The sequence below is a fragment of the Dipodomys merriami genome, unplaced genomic scaffold (assembly GCF_024711535.1).
Source record: "Dipodomys merriami isolate MVZ:Mamm:240054 unplaced genomic scaffold, mDipMer1.0.p SCAF_16, whole genome shotgun sequence".
Classification (NCBI taxonomy): Eukaryota; Metazoa; Chordata; class Mammalia; order Rodentia; family Heteromyidae; genus Dipodomys; species Dipodomys merriami.
This window is the reverse complement of record NW_027202937.1, coordinates 12,662,112-12,686,604: the sequence shown is the minus strand read 5'-3', so window position 1 is coordinate 12,686,604 and position 24,493 is coordinate 12,662,112. Positions and strand designations below refer to the sequence as shown.

The window sequence follows — 24,493 nt, the reverse complement described above, 5'->3', positions numbered from 1 at the left end:
TCTGTGTATTTGTATATTTCCTGTAGTCTCTTGTTATTGACTTCTAGTTTTATTCTATGTGGTCTGATAAAATACAAACAACCATTTCAATTGTATTGTGCTCATTAAGACTTGAGTTATATACTAAGAGGTGATCTATTTTGCAGAAAGTAAGATATTCTGTAACTATTGGGTGTGATATTCTATGGTTGTCTGTTAAGTTCACTTGGTCTATTTAATTCTGATTTTGTTGCTGTTTTTTATATCTTTTGTCTATATGACCTCCTGTTGGCTACAGTAAGGTATTAAAGGCACTCACTATTTGTGTGGTGGTGTTCTTCTGTGTTTTCTGTCTGGTAGTGTCTGCTTTATAAAAACCAGGTGTGTGGACCTTAAGTGCATGTATGTTTACAATTTATCCCCTCCTACTGGGTTGTTCTTTCTATCAATATGAAGTAATCACCTTTCTCTCTTCTAACTAATTTTGTTTTGAAGTCTACTGCTATTCCTGCTTGTTCTTGGGCTCCATTTACTTGGGAAATCCTTTTTCTCTCTTTTCTATGTTTATCTTCACCATGAAATGTGATACTTGTAGGCAATAAATGACTTGAATGTTGTTTTTTAACCCAATCTGCCCATCTGTCTTTTGACTGGAGAATTAGGACAGTTAGGCATTCCTGCTATTTTACTGGGTTTTACAGTGTGTATTTGATTCTTCTTTGCTCCTCATTTTCTTATCTAAAGCTCTAGTCAGATTTATTCCTTTCCCTATGTTTATAGCTACATTTGTCTTCCTCGTCTGTATATAGGAATACCTTAAGATTTTCTGTCACACTAGTTTACTTGTCATGAATTCCTCTATTTTTTTTATGATTATGGGAGCTTTTCCATTCTCCTTCAGTTACAAAAAATAGCTTTGATGGATACAGTTATCTAGGCTGGCAATTGTTTTTCTTTCAGTGTTTGAAATGCACTAGTTCATGCTCTCCTTCTTTGTATACTGGAAGCCATTGCCCACTGCAGAGAACTTTATGCCTTGTAGACCAAGCAGGTTCCCACTGGCTCCACAAGCCTTCCAATTGGTATCCCAAAGGTGGACGAATGTCCAAGCCTCAGGATGACTGCTGAAGGCATCAGAGACACAAATGATTGCTTGTGGCTTTATTAAGAAAATAGAAAAAAGTGAATTTTTTTGCTTATCCAAAGTAGTTTACTCAGATTCCAAATTATAAAAGTATAAAAGTTTACTTGTTTTTATGAGATTTGCATGCATTGTTTTATTATTGTATTTTTGTTATCTTCCGATAGTTGTACAGAAGTTTTTCCATTTAACATATCCATTGATATATAAAATTTTCTATTTATCTTTATCTACCTTTGTTTTGTCTTTGAGATTAATATTTTTGAAGAATCTATATCAGTTAGTTCACTTTAAAACATACCATCTGTAGCCAGGTGTCGGTGGCTCATGCCTGTAATCCTAGCTACTCAGGAAGCTGAGATCTGAGGATCACGGTTCAAAGCCAGCCCAGGCAGAAAAGTCCGTGAGACTCTTATCTCCAATAAACCACCAGGAAACGGGAAGTGGTACTGTGGCTTGAGCTGAAGAGCTTAGGGACAGCATCCAGGCCCAGAGTTCAAGCCCCACAACCCACCAAAAAAAAAAAAAGTCTTGAAAACTTCTAACATGTAGAATATACTGTCTATTAAAATATGTAAGAACACAGAAAAATATAAATCAAATAATAAATTCAGTGATGAGGATGTAAATAAAGCCTTTGTATAACAAATTTTAAGTCAAAGCAAGAAAAATTAGGAACAATTTTTCTTTCAAGAAAATATTTTTAAGCTCACTAGGTCAAAAATGTTTTTCTCATATTCTTAATTCTCTGTAAAATGACTGAAATAGGCTCTCCAACTACTAGTTAGACAGTAAATTGATTGCCAGGTACCAGTAGCTCACAACTGTAATCCTAGCTTCTCAGAAGGCTGAGATCTAAGAATCATGGTTCAAAGCCATCCCAGGCAAGTAAGTCCATGAGACTCTTAGCTCCAATTGACTACAAAAAGCTGGAATCCATAGAGGTGTGGCTCAAGTGGTAGAGCACTAGACTTGAGCACAAAAGCTCAGGGACAGTGCCCAGATCCAAAGCTCAAGCCCTAGGACCAGCAAAACAAAAAAAAATAATAAATTGAATATACCAATAAGGTAGGCAAAATGAATTGTTAAGTTGTGTAGATATACTAGAATGTCTCCAGCGATAGAAAAAAATCATGAGAGAAAAATATTCAGAGATATTATGAGGGAGCTAAGAGAAACCAATAGCTGCAATGTTCTTGACAGGTCATCCTAAAATTCTTATGATCAAGGGAACAGACTTTGAAATAACAGATTAATTAGTTATGTGAAAAGTTCTCCCTGTTGGAAAATCAAATAGGCTTGGAGACTCAAGTCCTCAGAGACTTGAAGAGACACCAAACCTACTCTCCTCATGAGGGATCTCTTATGTAGAAAGAGGAGAAAATAAGTAAGTCATCAAGTGCCTTTGTCATGAGTTATCTCTCCAAATAAAAAAGTGCTGTTCAAATCCCATCCCAGAAAACACTGAACGTGGACCCAAGGTGGGTGATCCAAGGACTCCCAATGAAAAAGTAGCTATCCATGTGTTGGCTTATATTTCTGATGTACGGTTGTATCTTTGCACAGAATTTGGATTTATGTGTCTACTTAAGCCTGTCTTTTGGTGTTTATGTTTTTATGTTACATATATTTTGACTTTTGTTATTTGCCATGATGTTTTAATATGTACAAAAAGTGATTCATTTGTGATTATAGATGAACTTAATATCCAAGGATATTGGGTGATTCTCTTGTGCTTAGATCTATAAACGCAGTATGTCGGTGGGTGAGATTGGTGATTTCATGCGTGTAGTGCTGGGTTTGAGTGTACATTAAGATAGAAAGGGATGATGTTTCTGAAGCTGTAAGGTGCAAAAACAAGCAACTGAGGAAGAGTCTTCTCCTCCTCCAGCGTATTTTTTTTAAAGAATCTCACTCCTCTGGGTAACTGAACTACTTGGCTGCTTACAAGAGAATGAAAATTGTTAAATTCATCTGGTGGTAAAATGAAATAAAATGTAGAGAGCCTGGTAATTGAAGTAACAACCAATAAGAGTAAAGGCAGAGAGCCAGCGGTGAAAATTGAGCTGAGACAGACAGACAGAAAGACAGACAGACAGACAGACCTAGAGGGAGAGGAGGAGGGAGAGAAGGAGGGAGGGAGTGGGAGAGAGAGAGAGAAAGAGAGAGAGAGAAACCAGCTGAGAAGAAAATCACATAAGGAGAAAGAAGAAAAGGAAAAGAAGTGCAAGATTGGCAGGGACAAGAACAGAAAGGAAACCTTGATTTGCTGCAGGATTTCTCGTGTCCTCAACATGGAACAAATGGTGGCTGTAAGCAGAAACCTTCTGCTGGGAGGACACATTCAGTCCCCAGCCCTGGGGCAAGGATGGGGAAGGGAGAAAGGAGTGAAGGGGGAGCTGGAATAATCCAACTCTCCCTCCAGGAAGCGCTACACACAATTCAATGTGTCCTGAGAAACAGGCACGGGGGAGAAAGATGAAATGACAGGGCTGGAGTGGCAGGCGTGCGGGAGCCTGGGTGGAACGTGGGCCCAAGGCCTCTGAGACTCTACAGGAAGGAAGGGCCAGTGCTTTGAACCAATCAGCTTCCTCCGCTTCGCCACCCCCCACTCCCTAGCCACTCTCTTTGCCATCTCGCGGTCCTCCTGCCAGAAGAGATGGGCGCAGGATGAATGCAAACACCTCCACGGTGACGGAATTCATCCTGGTGGGCTTCTCCCGCCTGGCCCACCTGCAGGGCTTGCTCTTCTCCCTCTTTCTCACTGTCTACCTGCTCACCGTGGCCGGCAACCTCCTCATCGTCCTGCTGATCTCCACCGACGCCGCCCTCCAGTCGCCCATGTACTTCTTCCTGCGGATCCTCTCGGCCCTGGAGATCTGCTACACCTCTGTCACCGTGCCCTTGCTGCTGCGGCACCTGCTCACGGGCCAGCGCCGCATCCCTCGCACGGGCTGCGCGCTCCAGATGTTCTTCTTTCTCTTCTTTGGGGCCACGGAATGCTGTCTCCTAGCAGCCATGGCCTACGACCGCTACGCGGCCATCTGCGCACCCCTGCGCTACCCGCTGCTGCTGAGCCGCCGGGTGTGCCGGCAGCTAGCCGGCTCCGCCTGGGCCTGCGGGGCCATGGTGGGCCTGGGCCACACCTCCTTCATCTTCTCCTTGCCTTTCTGTGGCCCCAACGCCATCCCTCACTTCTTCTGCGAGATCCAGCCCGTGCTGCAGCTGGTGTGTGGGGACACGTCCCTGAACGAGCTGCAGATTATCCTGGCCGCAGCCCTCATCATCCTCTGCCCCTTCGGCCTCATCCTGAGCTCCTACGGGAGAATCCTGGCTACCATCTTTCGGATCCCCTCGGCCACGGGCCGACGCAAGGCCTTCTCCACCTGCTCCTCTCACCTGATCGTCGTCTCCCTCTTCTACGGCACTGCCATCTTTATTTACATCCGTCCTAAGGCCAGCTATGACCCAGCCACCGACCCCTTGCTGTCCCTCTTCTACGCTGTGGTCACTCCTATCCTCAATCCCATCATCTACAGCCTTCGGAACGCGGACGTCAAGGCTGCCCTAAAGAGAACCATCCAGAAGATGAGCCCTGCAGAGATTTGACACCGTAAGGATATGGCCCTGTGATGACTGCCACACAGCACTCGCTATTAGCCCTAAACTACCAAGGATCAGAGTGAGGGGAGGCTTGGATCTTCCAGACACCTGCCTTTGAAGAGCTCCCCAAGCGCCCTAGATCCCCCCTCCACCACACACTCTATCCTATCTTCTGTTGGAAGAAACCAGGACGATAGATCCGTTTTACAAGCAGAGTAACCTGACAGCTAAGAAAAGTTACAGAACATCAGCCTCATCAGACTATCAAAGCTGTGCAATTTTCAGCCCCAGCAATAATGCATAAAGTTCTCTGATTTGTGTACATCCTAAGGAAAAGTGTTCTTCTTTTTCTGGGGACCACCCCTGGTTAGTATGGTAGCACATTTAATTATACCTAACGAAGTTCTATGGTGACAAAAAATAAATAAATAAAATCTCTAGAAGTCAAGTAAGATCAGAAACATTTCCAGGAAGGTAAGTTCGTATGGAAATCAGTATGACAGTGGTTATGAGAATAGACTTTGGTATCAGACAGACCTGAATTCAAATTAATTCTTCCAAACTAATTGTGTAATCACCAGCAAATGATGTAATCTCTGAGCCTTAATCTCCTTATCCAAAAAGTTAGGATAACTATAAAGTCCTTTTTATTGTACTTTGTGATGATTCACTAACTACCTGAGCAAAATGATGTCTCAATATGCATCATCATTAGTGAATTAGATCAGCACAGAAGATAATGTCTAGTTCACACTGTGTACCTTCGCTGGGGGCAAAGAAGGGGTGTTCACAGAATGCCCATGGGCACTGGGAGCCAAGAAACCCAAAGGAAGGTAGAAAAAGATACCACCATAAAAACAAAGCTAAGGGAAACTATCACCAAGCAGAGGTTAAACCAAACAACAAATAAAATAGCAGTTAACATTCAAGGGGTTAACAAACAAATGAGATAAGCTAAAGAGGTTCATGGAAAAAGAGATGTTGCAAGAGAAGATATTAAAAATGCATATTAATTAATTGACTAAAATATGATCTACATACTGTTTATTAAGCTCCACATTTCATTTTACCAATATTTCTTCAATATTTTCAGTGTGCCCATTGCTTGGCTTGCTGCTGCAGGGAAAATCAGATAAATATCAGGTACAATTTTTTTTATTATTATTCCAGACAACCTTGGTTGCCTGGTTGGAGAGAACACACTGATTTCCAGGAAATGCAGAGAACAAAGCAAAATAAGGAAATATCCTTGGATCAAATATTAAAATGAAGAGACATAAAAGTGGTTATTCCTGCTGGGGGCTGGTGGTTCACACCTGTAATCTTAGCTATGCATGAGGCTGAGATCTGAGGATCACTGTCCAAAAACGAACCCCAGCAGAAAGGTCCATGAGATTCTTATCTCCAATTTGCACCAAAAAAGCCAGAAGTGGAGCAGTGGAGCTGTGGCTCAAGTAGTAGAGTGCTATCCTTGAGGGAGGGGAAATAAAAAGCTCAAGACCTGAGTTCAAGCCTCGGGACCAGCACAAAAGCAAATAAATAAATTATAAAATTTCAGGTGGTTGCTCATTAACTTCCCACAGCAGCAGTGTGGCCTTCCCCACACTCATTTTAACAGTGAGTTTAAGCCTCAACACTATTGCTCTTCAGGAGAGAGGAATAGCATGTGGAGCACTGTCTAAAAGATGGTCAAGACGCTTTCCCTCTAACCACTGAAAATCTTAAAGCCAAGTATATTGTCATATGCCTGGAATCCCAGCATTCAAGAGACTAAGGCAAGAGGATTGTGGGTTTGAAACCAGCCTGGGATACACAGAAATGAAAAGGGGAAGCCGGGCGCTGGTGGCTCACACCTGTAATCCTACTCAGGAGGCTGAGATCTGAGGATTGCGGTTCAAAGCCAGCCCAGGCAGGAGAGACCATGAGACTCCTATCTCCAATAAACCACCAGAAATCCGGAAGTGGTGCTGTAGCTCAAGTGGTAGAGCGCTCGCCTTGAGCTGAAGAGCTGAGGGACAGCGCCCAGGCCCAGAGTTCAAGTCCCATGACCGACAAAAAAAAGGGGGGGGAGAAAAAAGTTAGCCCCAGACTAAAGCAAACCAACACAGAGTTGAACATTTAAAATGTATTGTTTTCTATCTCTTAATTATCCCCACTTACTCTTCATAGACTTCTCCTCACTAACAAGGTAATTTGGCATTCTTCCATTATTCTCCACTAGGGAGAGTATAAGAAGAAGCAACCTTCTGGAACTTCTAGAGAAAAAAAATGTAACTGACATCTCCATGATAGAAGTAACTGTATTTTTCCTATCATATAAGCAATCACGTTTCCTCCCCATTTTATGGAAGCATATATGTAGAAGGAAATTGCATGCTATGAAGCCATTGGCATAATTATGAAAACATTTCTGCCCGTCTCCAAATTTTCTTCGTGTCCCATTGTAAAAGCTCTCTCCCACCCATCCCTGCCTTCCTCATTTCTGGGCACCCTTCAATCTGCTTGCCATCACTTAATTTGCCTTTCCTAAAATTTTATATAAATAAAATAATAAAAAATATGACTTGGGGGAAGCTGACTTCTTTTATTCAACATAATTGAGATTCATCTGTATTTTAATTCCTAAGAGATAGCCCCATTGTATAGTTATACCAAAAGAAACAGAAAGAAACCTCTTAGGAGTTGTGGCTCAAATGGTAGAGTATGTGCCAAACAAGCTGAGGTATTAAGTTCAAATCCCACTTCCACCAGAAGGAGGAGGAGCCTAGGTATACCACAATCTACCCATCCACCTGCAAATGAAAATTTGGATTGTTTCCAATTTGGGGTTGGATAGTTAAAGTCCTACAAACATTTGTGTTCACATAATGGATTGTTTTCATTGGTCTTATGTGAATACATAGATGTAGAATGTCTACATCACATGAAAACAAAACTAATCATTTTTTCCTCTTTGCCTGCCAACCAAAGAACTTGTTACTCATCTTCAGGAAGTGTGCAACTCCTCTCCGTGTCGTTTTTAGATACTCACCTACTTTCTGGCTCCACCTCATTTTGTCTATTGTTTTTCTTTGTCCAGTATCCCTCATCCTTATTTTCTGTGTACTTATGGAAGGCACATTCAACTCTTTCTAGAGTAAAGCTTAGGGCCATCAATAGAAAAAGAAATAAATGAGAGGTAGAGGTTGTGTCCAGGTGAACAACAAAATTTGTTCTGGGCTTGTGGGTTGGCAGAATCTCATCTCTTCTTATTCCCTAGGTTTCCTAAACTTTCTCCGCTGACCTACAGAAAGGATAGATAATTTAAGAGATTGCCCCCTAGTGGCCACAGAATTGTAACAGCCAAAGCACTTGGATTTCACACACTCCAAGAACTTTTACCTGTGGTGATGGTGGAGCTGGGAACTCAAAACTATTGAACTGTCCTCAAAATGTGATCCCTGGCGAGCAGCAGCCATCACCAGAGAATCTGGAAATGCAAACTTTCAGAGATTGTTCTAGACACATGAATCAGGAACTCAGTGGATACGATTCAGTTTAAAAACTTGACAATGACTCAAGAAAATAATGCTACATTTCAGCATTAGGGAAGATGCAGTTTCCCAGTATGGCCACATGGTGGCATTACAGTTCTAATATCCTGACATTGAGCAGTAAGGAGTTTTATGAGCCCTGCTAGAGGAAAGGGCCTTTGCCCAGAAATTGGTACACCTGACAGTGTATTTGAAAGGCAAGGTAAAAGTTTTTGTAAACAATAGCTTTAAACCCATCCTGAGACCGCACAGAAAACTGACATTGATCCAAATAATTCATATAGAAGGAGAAATGCTGGCTTCCATCAACCACAAGTCCCATAGCAGCCTTCATCCAGTAGAAAGCAAATCACTGCAAGAAATAATTGGGGCGCAAGAAAATAGATGGGTGGTTCTATATTCCAGAAGGTAAATCCAGCAGACTACGAAAATAGCTTCACCCCAGGAAGTCCAATTTCCAAGTGAGGGATTGGGGAAAAGATGGCAGGCCAGGCTCTGGGATGACCTCCCTTCTTTCCTGCTCCCTGCGTCTGGAGCCCCTCTTTCTGTGCACTGTTCCACTGTTCATCTAGCCTCTGCAGCTGCCAGTGAGATGATAGTTTTCTTCTGGAGGAAGCTCTTGACACAACACCCAGCGGCTTTAGGATTTCTGAAGCCCTTGTAGCAAAAACTACAATGGAAGGGCAAACACCCTTGAGCCTTCTCTACTGAAAGATCAGACGCAAACTCAGGTTGACACTCTTCTGGCCACTGGGAGCCTCTCACCAGTTGTGGGTGGGTCCAGCGGCTAACCCGGAAGTACTTGCTGTCCTCACCTGTAAGGCTGCTCCCCCAATGTGAAGGGCAACAGGGTAACAGCAGCACAATGTTGCAGCTAAAGCTGCTATTGCAGTTGGCACCACAGACCAGCATAGACACACTGGCCAGGCCTCAAGCCTGAACTGTTGATGAACCTTTAGTGATACTGCAGGGCCACTGGAGGGGTGAGGGTGCATGCTCTTATCCCCAGCAGTCCTGCCTGAGACCGAGGCCACACAACCAACAGCAGAAAGGCAGCTGGCTGCCTTTGTGTCAACACCAGCGGCTCCTCAAGTTCCAGCTTCACCCAGGCACTGATTGCACTGCAGAGACTAAAGGACATCCCACACCTGTGGCTTCTGTAACTCCTAGAGTTGGAGCTATGGCTGAAGGCCTTGCCACATTGCAGGCACAGGTTAAGGCCTGAGCAGAACAAGGAGACTGCCAAGGGTTAAGTCCACGGCAGCACAAAGAACCAGTCCTGTGCTCAACCAATAAAAAACCAGCCTAGGTGGTTCATGCCTGTCATCCCAGCTACGCAGGAAGCATTGATAGGGTCATCCACGCCAGCTAGGCAAAACTGTGATCCTATCCCAAAAATCAGCCTGGGGCCAGTGGCTCATGCCTGTAATATTAGCTACTCAGGAGGCTCAGATCTGGGGATCGGGATTTAAAGCTAGCCCAGGCAGTTTCCTGAGACTCTTATCTCCAATTACCACCTAAAAAGCCAGAAGTAGAGCTGTAGCTCAAGTGGCAGAGTGTAAGCCTTGAGCCAAAAAAAGCTCAGAGACAGCACATAGGCTCTGAGTTCAAACTCATGATCTGACATAAAAAGGGGTGGGGGGGGAGGGTGGCAGGAGCTGGGCCCTGGTGGCTCATTCCTGTAATCCTAGCTACTCAAGAGGCTGAGATCTGAGGATCATGGTTTGAAGCACAATAGCTCAGGACAGGGGTAGGGGGGAGAGCTCAAATGGTAGAGTGCTCAAAACAAAGCTCTTATTTCAAACCCCAGTAACTCCTACACATAGAATAGTTCCTAAACCTCAGCAAGAATAATGAGATGCTGTAGCATTTTAATCTAGAGCAGTTCCCATCATCCATCAACTCTGGCCTCCACATTCAGCCAGAAAAGGATAAGCCATGAAGATAAGTGAGGAAAATAATGAAGAAACACAAGAGAAAAAATTCCAAGCCCGGGGGGATTATCAAAAGATAGTAGAGAGAACCCTGAGGCAATGCACAGCTTTGAATTTCATTTAGAACATTTCTTTTCAAATGAATTCACTTCTCATAAATTTGATGTGTGAAGGTCAGGACCAACAAGAAATAATTTTCTTAGGGGAAGAAGAAAAAAACAATTTTTGATTATTTGGTTTGGAAGAAGAAAAAAAAAGCCTGAATTTAATTGGTGTAGACAAACCATGCGATAAGAATTTGTAGAAATTTTTGGAATACCTACAGCAGTACTCCCTGATGGAAAATTGGGTATGTGGTTTTTTGGGTGTTTGATTGTTCTTGTTTTTGTTTTGTCGGTCATGGGGCTTGAACTCTGGGCTTGGGCACAGTCCCTGCACTCTTCAGCTCAAGGCTAGCACTGTATTGCTTGAGCCACAGCGCCACTTCCATTTTCTAGTGGTTTATTGGAGATAAAAGTCTCACGGATTTTCCTGCCCAGGCTGGCTTTGAACTGTGATCCTCCAATCTCAGCCTCCTGAGTAGCTAGGATTACAGGCTTCAGCCACCAGCTTTCTTTTGTTTTTTTTTTATTTTGTTTGTTTGTTTGTTTGTTTTTTGGGTCTGGTCATGGGGCTTAAACTGTGGGCTTGGGCACTGTCCCTCAGCTCTTCAGCTCAAGGTTAGCACTCTACCACTTGAGCCACAGCGCCACTTCCGGCTTTTTTCTTTTTGCTTATGTGGTGCTGAGGAATCGAACCCAGGGCCTCAGGCATGCAAGGTAAGCGCTCTACCACTGAGCCACCTTCCCAGCCCCTCTTTTTGTAGGGAGCCGAGGCGAGACTCCGCCCACTCCCTTGTTCCCTAGACTGGCTGAGTCTAGGTGCTCGTTGCTGGGATGGCTTGTCCCAGTTGGTATTCAAGATTTGAACTCAAGGCCTGGGCACTGTCCCTGAGCGCTTCCGCTCAAGGCTAGCACTCTACCACACTGAGTTATAGTACCACTTGCAGAGTTTAGCTGGGAGATGGAGTCTTAGGGATTTTTTAGCCCGAGCTGGCTTTGAACTGAAATCTTTGCCACAAAAGCCCTTTATTATTTTCAATTAAAGCAACATGGAGATCAAGTAGAATAAGTAGAGCTTACCTGGTTCTTATCAAGAATTGACCAACAAATATTCTGAAATGACAAAACTCATTAGATGTGATGAAAATTTTAGCATAGATATGCCCAGTATTTTAGAACCATTTAGTCAGTAGTAGAATACACAACACAAAACAAAAAAGGCAAAACTTGGGCGCCACCCTCCATATTTGTCTGCCACGTGCTCCGCCGCAGCCTCTTCTAACTCTTCACTATCAGCTGGATCGAGCTGCTCTCCCTCCTCCTCTAACATTTCTTCCTCTGAGTCACTCACAAGATTACTATATTCTTGGTCCCGCCCTTCCACATGTAGGGCTGAGAACCGGTTTGCTTTTAAAGAAGGGCACGGAGGTCTCCTTGAGACCCCCTCCCTAAAACCCTTCTCCTTTTGTGAGGGCTGCAGCCCCTCTCGCTTCAATTCTTTAGGATCCTTCTGTCTTTTTTCCCTTTTTCTTTTAGGCCTCTTTTCCTCCCCATTACTGTATACTGACTCTGATAGACTATCCTGATGCTGCGTTAGTACTTTGCGTCCTTCCTGGATTAAATCAAACCCTCCCTCCTCGAGGCAAGTGCGCACCATCAAAAAAACAAGCCACAAGGGAAGAAGCAATGCAAGCAACCAATAAATATCTAAATCTACAGTGGACAGCATACCGGGGGATATTTACCAACGTCTCCTCTCCGCGTGTTGAGTTCTGGCTCCAATTCGGCCTCTCGCGCGGGTCCCGTCCCAGGTTCGTTCCCGGGTTTCGGCACCAGTTGTAGTGACCGCCTACTCGACCAGCGAGGAAAAACGACCACCACTCCAGGAGTCTTCTCAGATCACGCTTCATTGGAGAGCCTTTTAGTTGTAGGAGAGCTTGGGCGCGAGAGAGCGTGCACCCGAAATACAGCCGCTTATATAGGGAATTCGAACACGGGTCTTTTCTATTGTTGGTCGCCTGCCTTTTACCGTCACCAGGTGTCATGGGATTGGCTGGGGACACTACCTTGCTCGCGCACGCGCACAGCCCAGGCGTCCCGCCAAGCACCGTCTGGAGTGGTAATCCTCAAAACTGCAAGGGAGTGGGCGGAGTCTCGCCTCGGCTCCCTACATCTTTTGTTTTTTTTAATCAAGAATAAATTTGAGGCCATGTAGGCACAGTGGCTCCTGCCTCTGATCCTAGCTAGAAAGCTTGTCAATAGAGGCCACTCAGGGAAATGCACAGGCCCTACTTAAATAAAGCAACTAGTTGCTGGTGCCTCCTACCAGTGATCCTAGCTATCAAGAAGCTGAGATCTGAGGATCACAGTTTAAAGTCAGCCCCAGCAGAAAAGTCTTATCTTCAATTAACCAGCAAACAGGCAAAAGTGGAGCTGTGGCTCAAGTGATAAAGCTTCAGTTGTTAGCAAAAAAGCCAAGGGAGAGCCAAAGGCCCTGAGTTCAAGCTCTGCTACTGGCACCAAAATAGTAGTGGTAGTAGTAATAATAATAACTAAATAACAACTCAAGCAAAGAAGACTGAGATGCAGCTAAAGTTCTAGAGCACCTAAGAGTGTACATAGTTGACAATATACATACACAACCTATGACTTTATATGTGTACAAAAGAAAACCTGAATTATTAGTCTTTTTTCAGATGAGGATAGCACCCTTTTGTAGCTGAAGTGAATTATTTTTGTTCGTTTCTTTTTGTTTTGTTTTGGGAGCTGGTCCTGGGGCTTGAACTCAGGGCTTAGAGACTGTCCCTGAGCTTCTTTTGCTCCACTTCTGGGTAGTTTAGTGGAGATAAGAGTCTCACAGACTTTCCTACCAGGGCTAGCTTTGAACCTCCATCCTCAAATCTCAACCTCCTGAGTAGCTAGGCTCACACGCATAAGCCACCAGTGCCCTGCTCTGAAGTGAATTCTTATTACAACAATCTCTCATCAGAGAGCACAGAGCTGGCCCCAGAACTGGCTCTCCTCCTTTACAATGCCTTTCATCATAATGTTCCTTTTTATAGGTCTGTATATAAAGACACACAATGACACTTGTGGTTCTATTTGCCTTAGTAAACACCATTTCAGACCTACAGGAGGTTTTAGCAACTTTATTTTTGACAATTCTGTCCTACCTATCTGTTTTCTTACACATCTCACTTCTTTAAAAACACACACACAGAGAGAGAGAAAAACAAAGACGAAAACTTATCTTGCTACAGGTGTGGCGTTGGCCCATTCGACTTTTAAAAGGTTCAAGGTCACCAGGAGCTGCCCCGCACTCGGCCTCAGCTGCGCTCCGGCCTCCCAGCAACAGCGAATGAGGGTCTCAAGCTTCTGCCCCAGGAACGAGTCGGTGAAGACAGTCTTGGCCAGGGAGGGGCGCAGATTGGAGGCCACCACGGAGTAGAGCACGTACTGCCGATCCCCGGAGTAAGGCACGTCCCTGGTCACCATTTGCCAGAGCGTGATGCCAAAAGAATAGATGTCAGCTTTGGGGGTGATGGGGTCTCCGATCAGTAACTCGGGAGCTCGGTGGGTGTAGGTGCCCCCGAGAGGGGGGGGCCGGGCCCGGGACCCGTGCAGCTCTTCCAGCTTCTCGGAACACCCAAAATCACCAATTTTACAGACATCCTGCTCGCTGATTAAAATGTTGGCCGGTTTCAGGTCCAAATGCACGATGCTCTGCGAGTGTAGGAAAAGCAGGCCTTTGGCCACGTCAAGGGAATACTTGAAACTCTTTTGCACGCTCAGTTGCTCTTCAGGGCAGCACCCAGACTCCCCAGCCCTCTCCTCGGGGCCGCTGGGGGCACCATAGATGACTTGGTGTAGAGTGACATCGCCCCCAAACTCCATGATGATGGTGCCGAGACTATTGGAATGCGCAGGCGTGCGGGTGCTGGCGGCCACCACGCGCACGATGTTGTTGTGGCGCAGCCTGGCCACGTTGAGCTCAGCCCAGAAACTCCGCTGGGACGCTCGCAGGTCCTTGGTGCACTTGTTCACTTGCTTTATGGCCACCGGAACGCCATAATAAGTCGCCTTGTACACCGAGCCAAAGCCTCCGGCTCCTAACTTATGGAGCAAGTGCACCTGTTCCCAGTCAATGAAGCACCAAGCCAGCCGGCGTGGCAGCCTGGGGGCACGCGAAGGAGCACTGCCCGGGAAGAGCTTTCCAGGGAGCACCGAGGGGCTGCTGCAGGGCCTGGAGTCCAGCGGCGGAGGCAGCTCGCCCGGAAGGCCGTGGCGGGGAGCCAGAGGCGAAGGCATCTCCCTGAGAAGGGACGGACCCCAAGGATGCAAACCTAGTCCTCTGAAAATAGGCCAGGAAAGGCAATGAGCGTCTCCAGCTTGGCGCAGACTACCCTGGCCCCCGTTCTTTTCTACTCTTCCTGTGATTTTCTTTTTTTTTCCTTTTTCTCCCAAATGGGCTCCATCTGTGCTGCCACTCAGCAGGGCGTTGATCAGATGGGAGAAAACCTGAATGAATCACAGCAACCCCCTTTCAGGTGAATTCTTATCCAAACAACCTTTCACCAGAGAGCACGGAGCTGCCTTGGAGGATCAGCCCTCGGCTACAACCATTTCTTCAATCGTAATGAAACAGGCTTTATCCTAAATCTGATGTCACCAGTCCTTTGACTTCCAGAGGCCACCATGAAATGGCCACCCTGTGCAGGCATCGTGGTGGAGAGAGTTATTCTCCAAGCTGTATCAAATCATTTCCAGCAGCGACTGGCTGTAAGAGTTGAATACAAAGAGCGGACCCGTGCTGAACGGCCTACCACAAGAACGAGGTGTGACATTCCTGCGAATTAAAAATTGCCACCTGAAACGAACTGACCTATGCAGAATCACTGGTGCAGCTCCAAATACGCATTGCCTGTCTGTGGAGGGAGGACCTCTCTGACACTATTTAGTTTAGGCAGCAAATTAGTTAAGACTTTTTTTTAGCAATACAGTGACTTTCTAATCCTTTTCGTGTGTGTGTGTGTGTGTGTGTGTGTGTGGCAGTTTCAACTAAGGGTTGCATTGACTCTTAGCTTTTTTGCACAAGGCTGATGCTCTATCACTGGAGCCACAGCTCCACTTCTGGCTTTTTGGTGGTTAATTGGAGATAAGAGTCTCATGGACAGTCCTGTCTAGGCTGGCTTTGAACCTCTATGGCTCAGATCTTGAGTAGCTAGGATTATAGGCGGGGCCACCAGCACCTGTCTCAACAACCTTTCCAAGTCAATTCAAACCACTTGATTGCAATTCAACGCTCTTGCAAATGAGTTACAGAAAATTTGAAGCAGAGCTGAGGGAGATACAGAGGACGGCAATCACGAAGAGCTATGATTGGAACTTCAGGTAATGACAAATGTGGGAGAATTGTAGAAGAGGAAAAATCAGAAGACACAGAGGCACTGGTACCTATATATAATCTAGAACATCAGATGTTCTAATTACATGTTGAATTATTCAAATCATAAATTCCTCCTTTCTGATTTTTCTATCTGCAATAATTTGCATGTCGTATCTTTGAAATTAAGAACAATATTACCCTGCTCATTTAAAAATAAGTTGTTAAAAATCTGTATTCTTTTAGTCAAATGGTGGTTTCCTTCCTGTACATAGGTTAGTTGCCATTTAACAGTTTATGAATACAGTTCATCGTGATCAATGTCACCCTTTCCATCGTTTTCAGCCCTCCCCTCACCACCTTTTCCCTCACTCTTCTTAATTTTGTAGGATATACACTCTTTCCCCATGTTTGTGTGCCTCTAAAGTACCCAAGTTAATAAACCTGAGCCATTTACAGAAGCAACTTAAGGTCCATCTGACCTTAAAAGAGGATATCTAGTCTATGCTGTGTGGCTTAGTATATCATCTAGTGTATAATATTTAACTTGATTGAGTATTAACCTTTTCATAGAAGAAATTAGGGTAATAATAACTATTACATATTTTTGGAATATAAGTTGTTAACTTTGTTGTTAACAACAATAACAATGAAAATCAAGAAAAACATAAACTATGGGCTATTTGCATAGAAATAGAGTTCTGTGCAATGATAACAAACCCCAAACATAAAGGAATGGCAATGAATAAAGTAATAAAAATTATATTGCAAAAATCTGCTCAATACAAATGCAGTTATTATACCCAATGTACATTATATAAAAACTGACACAACTAACTTGAGGACAGGAATAGGAGGGAGAAAATGGGGAGAACAAGAAAAGGGGTAACATTGTTGAGTCATGACTCCTGGTATATATATCGGTCATGGGGCTTAAACTATGGGCCTGGACACTGTCCTTCAGCTTTTCATTCAGTTCAAGGCTAGTGCTCTACCACTTGAGCCACAGTGCCACTTCCAGTTTTCTGGTGGTTTATTGGAGATAAGAGTATCATGGACTTTCCTGCCCAGGCTGGCTTTGAATTGTGATCTCAGCCTCCTGAGTAGCTAGGATTACAGGCATGAGCCACCAGTATCCAGCTTAAATATATTTTTTAAGTGGCATTGTGGCCCAAGTGGTAGAGCTTGCCTTGAACACAGAGAGACTCAAGGACAGTGCCCGGGCCCTGAGTTCAAGCCCCAAGATGGGCAAAAAAAAAAAAAAAAAAGAGGAAGAAGAAGAAAAATTAGGACTGAGAATGTGGCTTAGTGGTAGAGTGCTCACCTAGCATGCATGAAGCCCTGGGTTCAATTCCTCAGTGCCACATAAACAGAATAAGCCAGAAGTGGTGCTGTGGCTCAAGTGGTAGAGTGCTAGCCTTGAGTAAAAGAAGCTCAAGGATAGAGCCCAGGCCCTGAGTTCAAGCCCCAGGATGACAAAAAAAATAGTAGTAGTAATAATAATAATCTGCTCAATAGTTACCACATAGTTAGAATTATTATTTGACTGAAATTATTGCACCTAAAGAGTGCTATATTAGCAGAATAAGAGCAATAAGTCCCTAGGTTTTACACATACTTCATTAGAAAGTGTCCTTAGCTGAGGGTCCTTCTCCTTCATGACAATGTGACTTATTTTATAATCTTTCAATCATGAATTTTATACCTACCAAAACAATATAGACTCCACTCCTGTCAGCAAAGCCCATGAAAAGTTGCCTCGTTTTTCTGTGGTCAACATAACATATCAGGTGCAGCTCCAGCTGTATTTGTGAGGTGGTGAATTGAATGATGCATTTCCCTAAGTATAACATATGCACAGCCCCTGTTTGTCTGTGCACACACATACTGGTTGCATCTATATAGGCTGATTACTTTAGTTTGGAATTTTTCCAAACTACATACTTCTCTAAATACGTTTTAACTTGTGGGAAGGGCATTTAGTCAAACTGAGGAAAGTAGTAGGATTAAGGAAAGTTGTTGTTGTTGTTGATGATGATGATGATGATGATGAGAAAAATAGAAGCATGTTTATGTGTGGTGGAGAGGATCCACGAGATAGAGCTGAGAGAAGGAGAAATATCAGAACACAGTGCTTACTTGTGAAAGGGGACAAGAAGTAAGAGACTTGTGGAAGAAATAACACCTGTCTGAATCACAGAGGAAAGATAAGTGTAAAGGAGCACAGGTGGGAAGGTGGGTTGAGAAGTTGTAAAAGTTCTCTTCTAATGGCATAAACGTTTTCAGTAAATGGAGTAAAAAGCATATCTGAAAAAGAAGATATATGAACGAGACAGAGAGAGAGGAGAGAGACAGAGAGTTAGAAAGAGATAGAAAGAATTGGGACTTTGAAGACCAAAAAGTATGCAGTACTAGTTATATCAGAAATGAGCAAGTGAATGAACTAGGGATATATGTGTGATTATGGAAGGCTTTAGTCTCAACATGTCAAGTTAGGGGTCATGAATGTAAAGAGAAACCTCTTAGCCTGGATGTAAGCCAGAATCAACAGAAAAAAAAATAGACAAAATTGAAGTCAGATTTTTTAAAAGCTATTGATTTAACCAAGGGCGTATAACAAAGTGAACATAGTGTTGGAAATATGCAAGTAGGTAATTTATCTTGGTTGGAGGGAATCCAAGCTGTATAAAGATGGGCGAAGACATAAAGGAGTTAAGTGACAGTCCAAAATTTCCAGACCCCTAAGAAAGAAACTGAAAGGAGACAGTATGAAAGTATAATCTATGTGGACAATGAGCTCACCAAGAATCATATCAGGAGCAGAGAGTGAGCTAGAAACAAAATATTCAAGAATAAAGGATGAGAGAGCAAGAGATGAGGAAGGCGTGACCACCGCAAGGAATGGTGCTGGGCCAAGGCTGAGACTGTGAGTCCCCAGGGCACGTGACTGAGAAAGCCACGCCCTCTCCCACAGACCAAGGCAGTCTTCCTCATTTTACAGAGGATGACACTGAAAACTGGCATGGGTCAAGGGTGGCCGGCTTAAGGTCCCTTGATTTGAACACAAAAGTCTAAGCCAGTTAAGAGTAGGAGTGACAATGAGAAGGAATTCTGCTACCTCTGGTCTCCCACATCCTGGTAGAGACACAGTACCCTGAAGGGACTTTCTCTCCAGAATTTCCCCCCCTTCCTTCCTTGGGGGACTCCTCTCTGGACACCTCCATGCAAAATACTAATTAAGAGCGCGGGATATAGACTCCCCAGAGCCCTGTCCCCTTGTCCCCCGTTTCCTCTCCAATGAGAGGACTCATAAACATCTTTTCTCTCCAACTTCTTTCCTTTTCTGTACTCCTTGGACTCTAGAAGCCTATTTTTGCACCTCCACCACCTACTACTGATTGGCTGCCATTATAAGGGTCAAGCCCTTACTTTAGCTGTACCCCGATACAGGGTTTTCTGGGAACAGACATCACTGTCTTGGCCGTTGTCCCCATGTTTCAAAGATTTAGACACCTTCTTTCTGCACCTCCTCTTCGTTCTTCTGCAGACAAGCAAAATGGTACCCACAACCTGCCTCTGATCTCAGGTACCCATTTCAGAAATTAATAGTTATACAATCAAGTCTTTTCTTAATCTCTCCACTTTCCTTTAGAGCCCACAGAATCCAGAGGGGCAACAGACTAGCATATCATCTGAAAACACAAAGCCCTAAATATTGAGGCCAGAAGTTAAACATGAAGGTGAGTCTTTCTTTTAGTTATTATTAAACTGACTTAACAAAAAAAACTGGTGTGCAGCTGAAGGCCACATTTCAGAATATCATGTGAGGTTTGAGGACATAGTGTACAATATAAGTTACAACAGATTTGCCTTCTGGGTACACAAGGGACATGATGATGTTGGGGAAATGGAGAAAACACGTGGGTGGGAGCTATGCATTAGGGAACTATGCATGCATGTAATAAGGATGTTATCTGTGCAATTTTATTAATGTGTGCCTGTCTATGCACATACTGTCTATGCCTGTCTATGTTTGAAGGGGAATGGTTTAGGACTTGACTGGCTGAACAGGTGTGTGACAGGTGCCGGGCACTGGTGGATACACCTGTAATCCTAGCTGCTCAGAAAGCTGAGATCTGAGGATCACAGTCCAAAGCCAACCCAGGCAGGAAAGTCTGTGAGACTCTGATCTCCAATTAACCACTAGAAAACCAGGAGTGGTGCTGTGGCTCAAGGTAGTAGAGCGCTACCCTTGACCGCAAAAGCTCAGGGACAGTGCCCAAGCCCTGAGCTCAAGTCTAGCAATCCACTATATATATATATATATATATATATGTATATATACTATATATACTATATATACTATATATGTATGTATGTACATACTATTATGTATATATGTATATACTATATATACATATATACATATAGTGTATATATATACATATATATATATATATATATATATATATATACACACACACACTAACATTTTTGTAATTCAACAGCTCTGGTCACCATTGGCCCACCATAACATGAAAACAATTTCTTGCATTTTATCCATGCCCAGGATGACTTCAGTGCTGCAGATTATCTAGAAATAAAGGATTCACATGTTCTTTTTATTCTCCACAATCTCTATCATAACAAGTCTAGTTTTTTTTAACAAAGATCTTATAAAATAAGAATGACAGTATATGACATTCAAATACCTACTCTCTATCTAGCTGTTTCAATTAAATTCTCTTCATCTGCTTCTGTTTTCATATGAGGAAACTGTGGCACAGAGGTTAAGTATGTGTCCAACCTGATCACCTGGCTCCTGAATCCTTATTCTTATTCCCAACAATAATACTTATCCTGCATAATGAGGATTAAGTGAGGGAAACATATAAGCAGGATATCTTTTTTTGGGGGGACGGGGGTGGTCCGGTCGTGGGGCCTGAACTCTGGGCCTGGGCGCTGTCCCTCAGCTTTTCAGCTCAAGGCTAGTGCTCTAGCACTTGAGCCACAGCACCACTTCCGGCTTTTTTTTTCTGCTTATGTGGTGCTGAGGAATCGAACCCAGGGCCTCATGCATGCAAGGCAAGTGCTCTACCACTGAGCCACCTTCCCAGCCCAAGCAGGATATCTTATTGGGCAAAAGATGGAGCTTTTGCTTGGAAAGTGATATTAAAAGGATTTTTTTTCATTAAAAGCAGTGGCTGTTATTTAACAGGTCATCTATACCTGTCAGAAAACATGCAATGGAAAGATTTCTATGTAAATGTTATCCAACACATCAACTCTGTAGATGTCTCTCAAGGGTCAAAGGCCTTTGAAAATTTAGTTTCCTGGATAGTAAAGCTGGAGGTAGTGGGGATAGACGGGATAATAAGAGATTATCCAAATTCTTCAATTTCTACATGAGACAAAACTGAGGCAGAAGAACGTGAAGTGACTTCTCCATATCAAACAACCAGGTGGAGGCTGTTAAGCTAGCTACATACAAGTTCTTGTTTCTGGTCTATTTGCATTTAACAGGTCTTAAAAAAAAAAAAAGTAAATAGGGGCAGGTGTCGTGGGTTAAGTGCCTAGCAACTGGAAGGCCCTGAGTGTAAATCTTAGTATTGGGGCAGGGGAGGAAAGCTGCATAAATAAAGTGGAGTATTTAAATCAAGGAAGATGGTCATTCCAGCCTGTGAGAGCTAGACACCAAGCTTGTGTATTGCCCTAATTTTTAAGCACTGCATACTTTGAGGAGAGGAGGGATGGAAGAGTAGGATTCAGAGAAGCATCTGTCTTCAGATATTAGAACAGCTGTCTTGTGGGAGCAACATTAGATTTCACCTTTGACCCCTGGGAGTCCAAAAAGAACCCAGAAGACAGCACTCATAGAGAAATCAGACAGGGGGGCTGGGAAGGTGGCTCAGTGGTAGAGCGCTTGCCTTGCGATGCCTGAGGCCCTGGGTTTGATTCCTCAGCACCACATAAGCAAAAAGAAAAAAGCCGGAAGTGGTGCTGTGGCTCAAGTGGTAGAGCACTAGCCTTGAGCTGAAGAGCTGAGGGATAGCGCCCAGGCGCAGAGTTCAGGCCCCACGACCAGACCCCGCCCCCCCCCAAAAAAAAAACCAGGAATCAGACAGGGCTGTCTTAGGTAGCCACTAACTAGCTATGACCTTACAACAATTTAATAAGCCTTTCGCCTTTCTGAGTCAGGACTACTTCTGCCAGAAAATCAAGATTCTTTTTTTGTTGTGGTGGTTGGTTGGTTGTGGGAGTTTGAACTCAAAAGCCTGGGCTCTGTCCCTGAGCTCTTTTGCTCAAGGCTAGCGCTCTACCACTTTGAGCCACAGAGCCATTTCCAGATTCCTAGTGGTTAATTGGTGATAAGAGTCTTACAGGGACTTTTCTGGCACACTGGCTTTGAACTACAATCCTCAGATCTCAGCCTCCTGAGTGGCTAGGATTATAGGCATGAGCCACCGGCACCTGGTCTTCATAGGCTCTTGTACACACAAAACCCAAGGCGCTAAACTAAGGGTGCAGATGTGTACACGGAGTTAGATTAGAAAAGAATCTTGTGGAAGTTGTGCTATGACTCAAAGTGATAGAGTGCTAGCCTTGAGGGGGAAAAGCTTAGGGACAGCACTCTGGCCCTGAGTTCAAGCCCCACAACTGACCAAAAAAAGAAAGGAAGGAAGGAAGGAAGAAAGAAAGAAAGAAAGAAAAGGAAGGAAAAAAGAAAGAAAGAAAGAAAGAAAGAAAGAAAGAAAGAAAGAAAGAAAGAAAGAAAGAAAGAAAGAAAGAAAGAAAGAAAGCAATCATTATCAACTTTTTAAAGCATTTTTGTGGTTATTATAAAGGTGATGTACAGAAGGGTTCCAGTTACATAGTCGGGTAAAGAGTACATTTCTTTTTGAACAATGTCGCTCCCTCCCCCTGGCTCTCTTCCAGGATGCTCCCTCCCATCCACACCCACAAGTTGTTAAGTTCTGGTCTTACTTCTCCCTCATCCACACCCACATCTCTGGGGCTTTCTTGGCTTGCAAGACTAGTGTCTCCCACCCCTTCCTATGTTTTTTTCCATCCCTTAATCCCTTCCCAACGTTCTTGGGGTTTCCTCTAGGCCAACCACAGCAGCAGCTCCGAGGAGCGCTTCCTCCTGCTGGGCTTCTCCGACTGGCCGTCCCTGCAGCCGGTCCTCTTCGCCTTCGTGCTGCTCTGCTACCTCCTGACCCTGACGGGCAACTCGGCCATGGTGCTGCTGGCGGTGCGCGATCCGCGCCTGCACACGCCCATGTACTACTTCCTTAGCCACCTGGCGCTGGTGGACGCCGGCTTCACCAGCAGCGTGGTGCCGCCGCTGCTGGCCAACCTGCGGGGGCCGGTGCTGCGGCTGCCCCGCGGCGGCTGCATGGCCCAGCTGTGCGCGTCGCTGGCGCTGGGCTCGGCCGAGTGCGTGCTGCTGGCGGTGATGGCGCTGGACCGCGCGGCCGCCGTGTGCCGCCCGCTGCGCTACGCCGGCCTGGCCTCGCCGCGCCGCTGCCGCGCGCTCGCCGCCACCTCCTGGCTCGGCGGCCTCACCAACTCGGCGGCGCAGACGGCGCTGCTGGCCGCGCGGCCGCTGTGCGCGCCCCTCCGGCTGGACCACTTCATCTGCGAGCTGCCCGCGCTGCTCCAGCTGGCCTGCGGGGACGGCGGCCGCGCCGTCGAGCGCCAGATGTTCGCCGCCCGCGTGGTCATCCTGCTCGTGCCGTCCACCGTCATCCTGGCCTCCTACGGCGCCGTGGGCCGCGCCATCTGGGGCATGCGGTCCGGCGGGGGCCGGAGCAGGGCCGCGGGCACGTGCGGCTCCCACCTGACCGCGGTCTGCCTCTTCTACGGTTCCGCCATCTACACCTACCTGCAGCCCGCGCACAGCTACCAGCAGGGCCGGGGCAAGTTCGTCTCGCTCTTCTACACCGTGGTCACCCCTGCCCTCAACCCGCTCATCTACACCCTCAGGAATAAGGAGGTGAAGGGGGCCGCGAGGAGGCTGCTGGGGAGTCTGGGGAGGGGCCGGGCCGGACAATGAGAGCACTGGGCACGGGGAAAGGGTTAGAGACCCAACGTGGAGAATCAGTCAGCTTAGTCGTCAAGGCTGTTGGTGATTGCATGAGAATCTGCAACCGCTGTGCTCAGGGAATCATGGGGTTCGTAGGGGGAGACCCTTCCCTCTCAGGAAGGGCTCCGATGCTTGAGAGCAAATCACACACGCACGCGCGCGCGCACACACACACACACACACACACACACACACACACACACAAGGCATCCCCACTTTCTCTTAAGATAATGAGGGCAGAAAGCATAAGGGGGGAGGGGCTTCCTACTCCTCAGGAGATATTATAGCCATCTCCTCCAGGCTCCACATTCAGGTAAGGTGATGTACTACGTGAGCTTTCCCTTGGTCTGCTGGAAGTTCATGGAAAATTCCACGGTCTGTGTCATCAGAGCTCCCTCAAATTAACAGGCCTTACCCTGCAGAAGGTCCCATCCAGAAAAAGGAGTCACGGCCTCTCAGAAATCCAATCTAACCTAACACAGACCTAGTCAGGTGACCAGCACCCACCACAGAGCATTTGGCCCATATATTGTTCTGGATAGAGTTGAGAGTGTGGACCTTGAACAAGTTTAAAACAAGTGAAGGAAGCCCGGTGCTGGTGGTTCACTCCTGTAATCCTAGCTTCTCAGGAGGCTGAGATCCTGAGGATCACAGTACAAAGCCAGCCAGGACAAGAAAGTCTGTGAGACTCTTATCTCCAATTAACCACCAGAAAACTGGATATGGAGCTGTG

General features: G+C 45.2%; 3 protein-coding genes across 3 annotated transcripts; 2 read left to right on the top strand and 1 right to left on the bottom strand.

The window, feature by feature from the left end:
* Positions 1-3,790: 3,790 nt before the first annotated feature.
* Or10c1 (olfactory receptor family 10 subfamily C member 1) lies at positions 3,791-4,729 on the top strand. Its single transcript, XM_070023400.1, has one exon. The coding sequence runs from the start codon at positions 3,791-3,793 to the stop codon at positions 4,727-4,729; it is 939 nt and encodes a 312-aa protein (XP_069879501.1).
* Positions 4,730-13,537: 8,808 nt separating this feature from the next.
* Mos (MOS proto-oncogene, serine/threonine kinase) lies at positions 13,538-14,599 on the bottom strand. Its single transcript, XM_070023516.1, has one exon. It carries the CDS (start codon positions 14,597-14,599, stop codon positions 13,538-13,540), a length of 1,062 nt encoding a protein of 353 aa, XP_069879617.1.
* A 4,809-nt stretch (positions 14,600-19,408) lies between these two features.
* Positions 19,409-23,730, top strand: LOC138827936 (putative olfactory receptor 2I1). The gene is made up of 2 exons (XM_070023515.1): positions 19,409-19,414; positions 22,783-23,730. Exons 1-2 carry the CDS (start codon positions 19,409-19,411, stop codon positions 23,728-23,730), a joined length of 954 nt encoding a protein of 317 aa, XP_069879616.1.
* Positions 23,731-24,493: the final 763 nt, after the last annotated feature.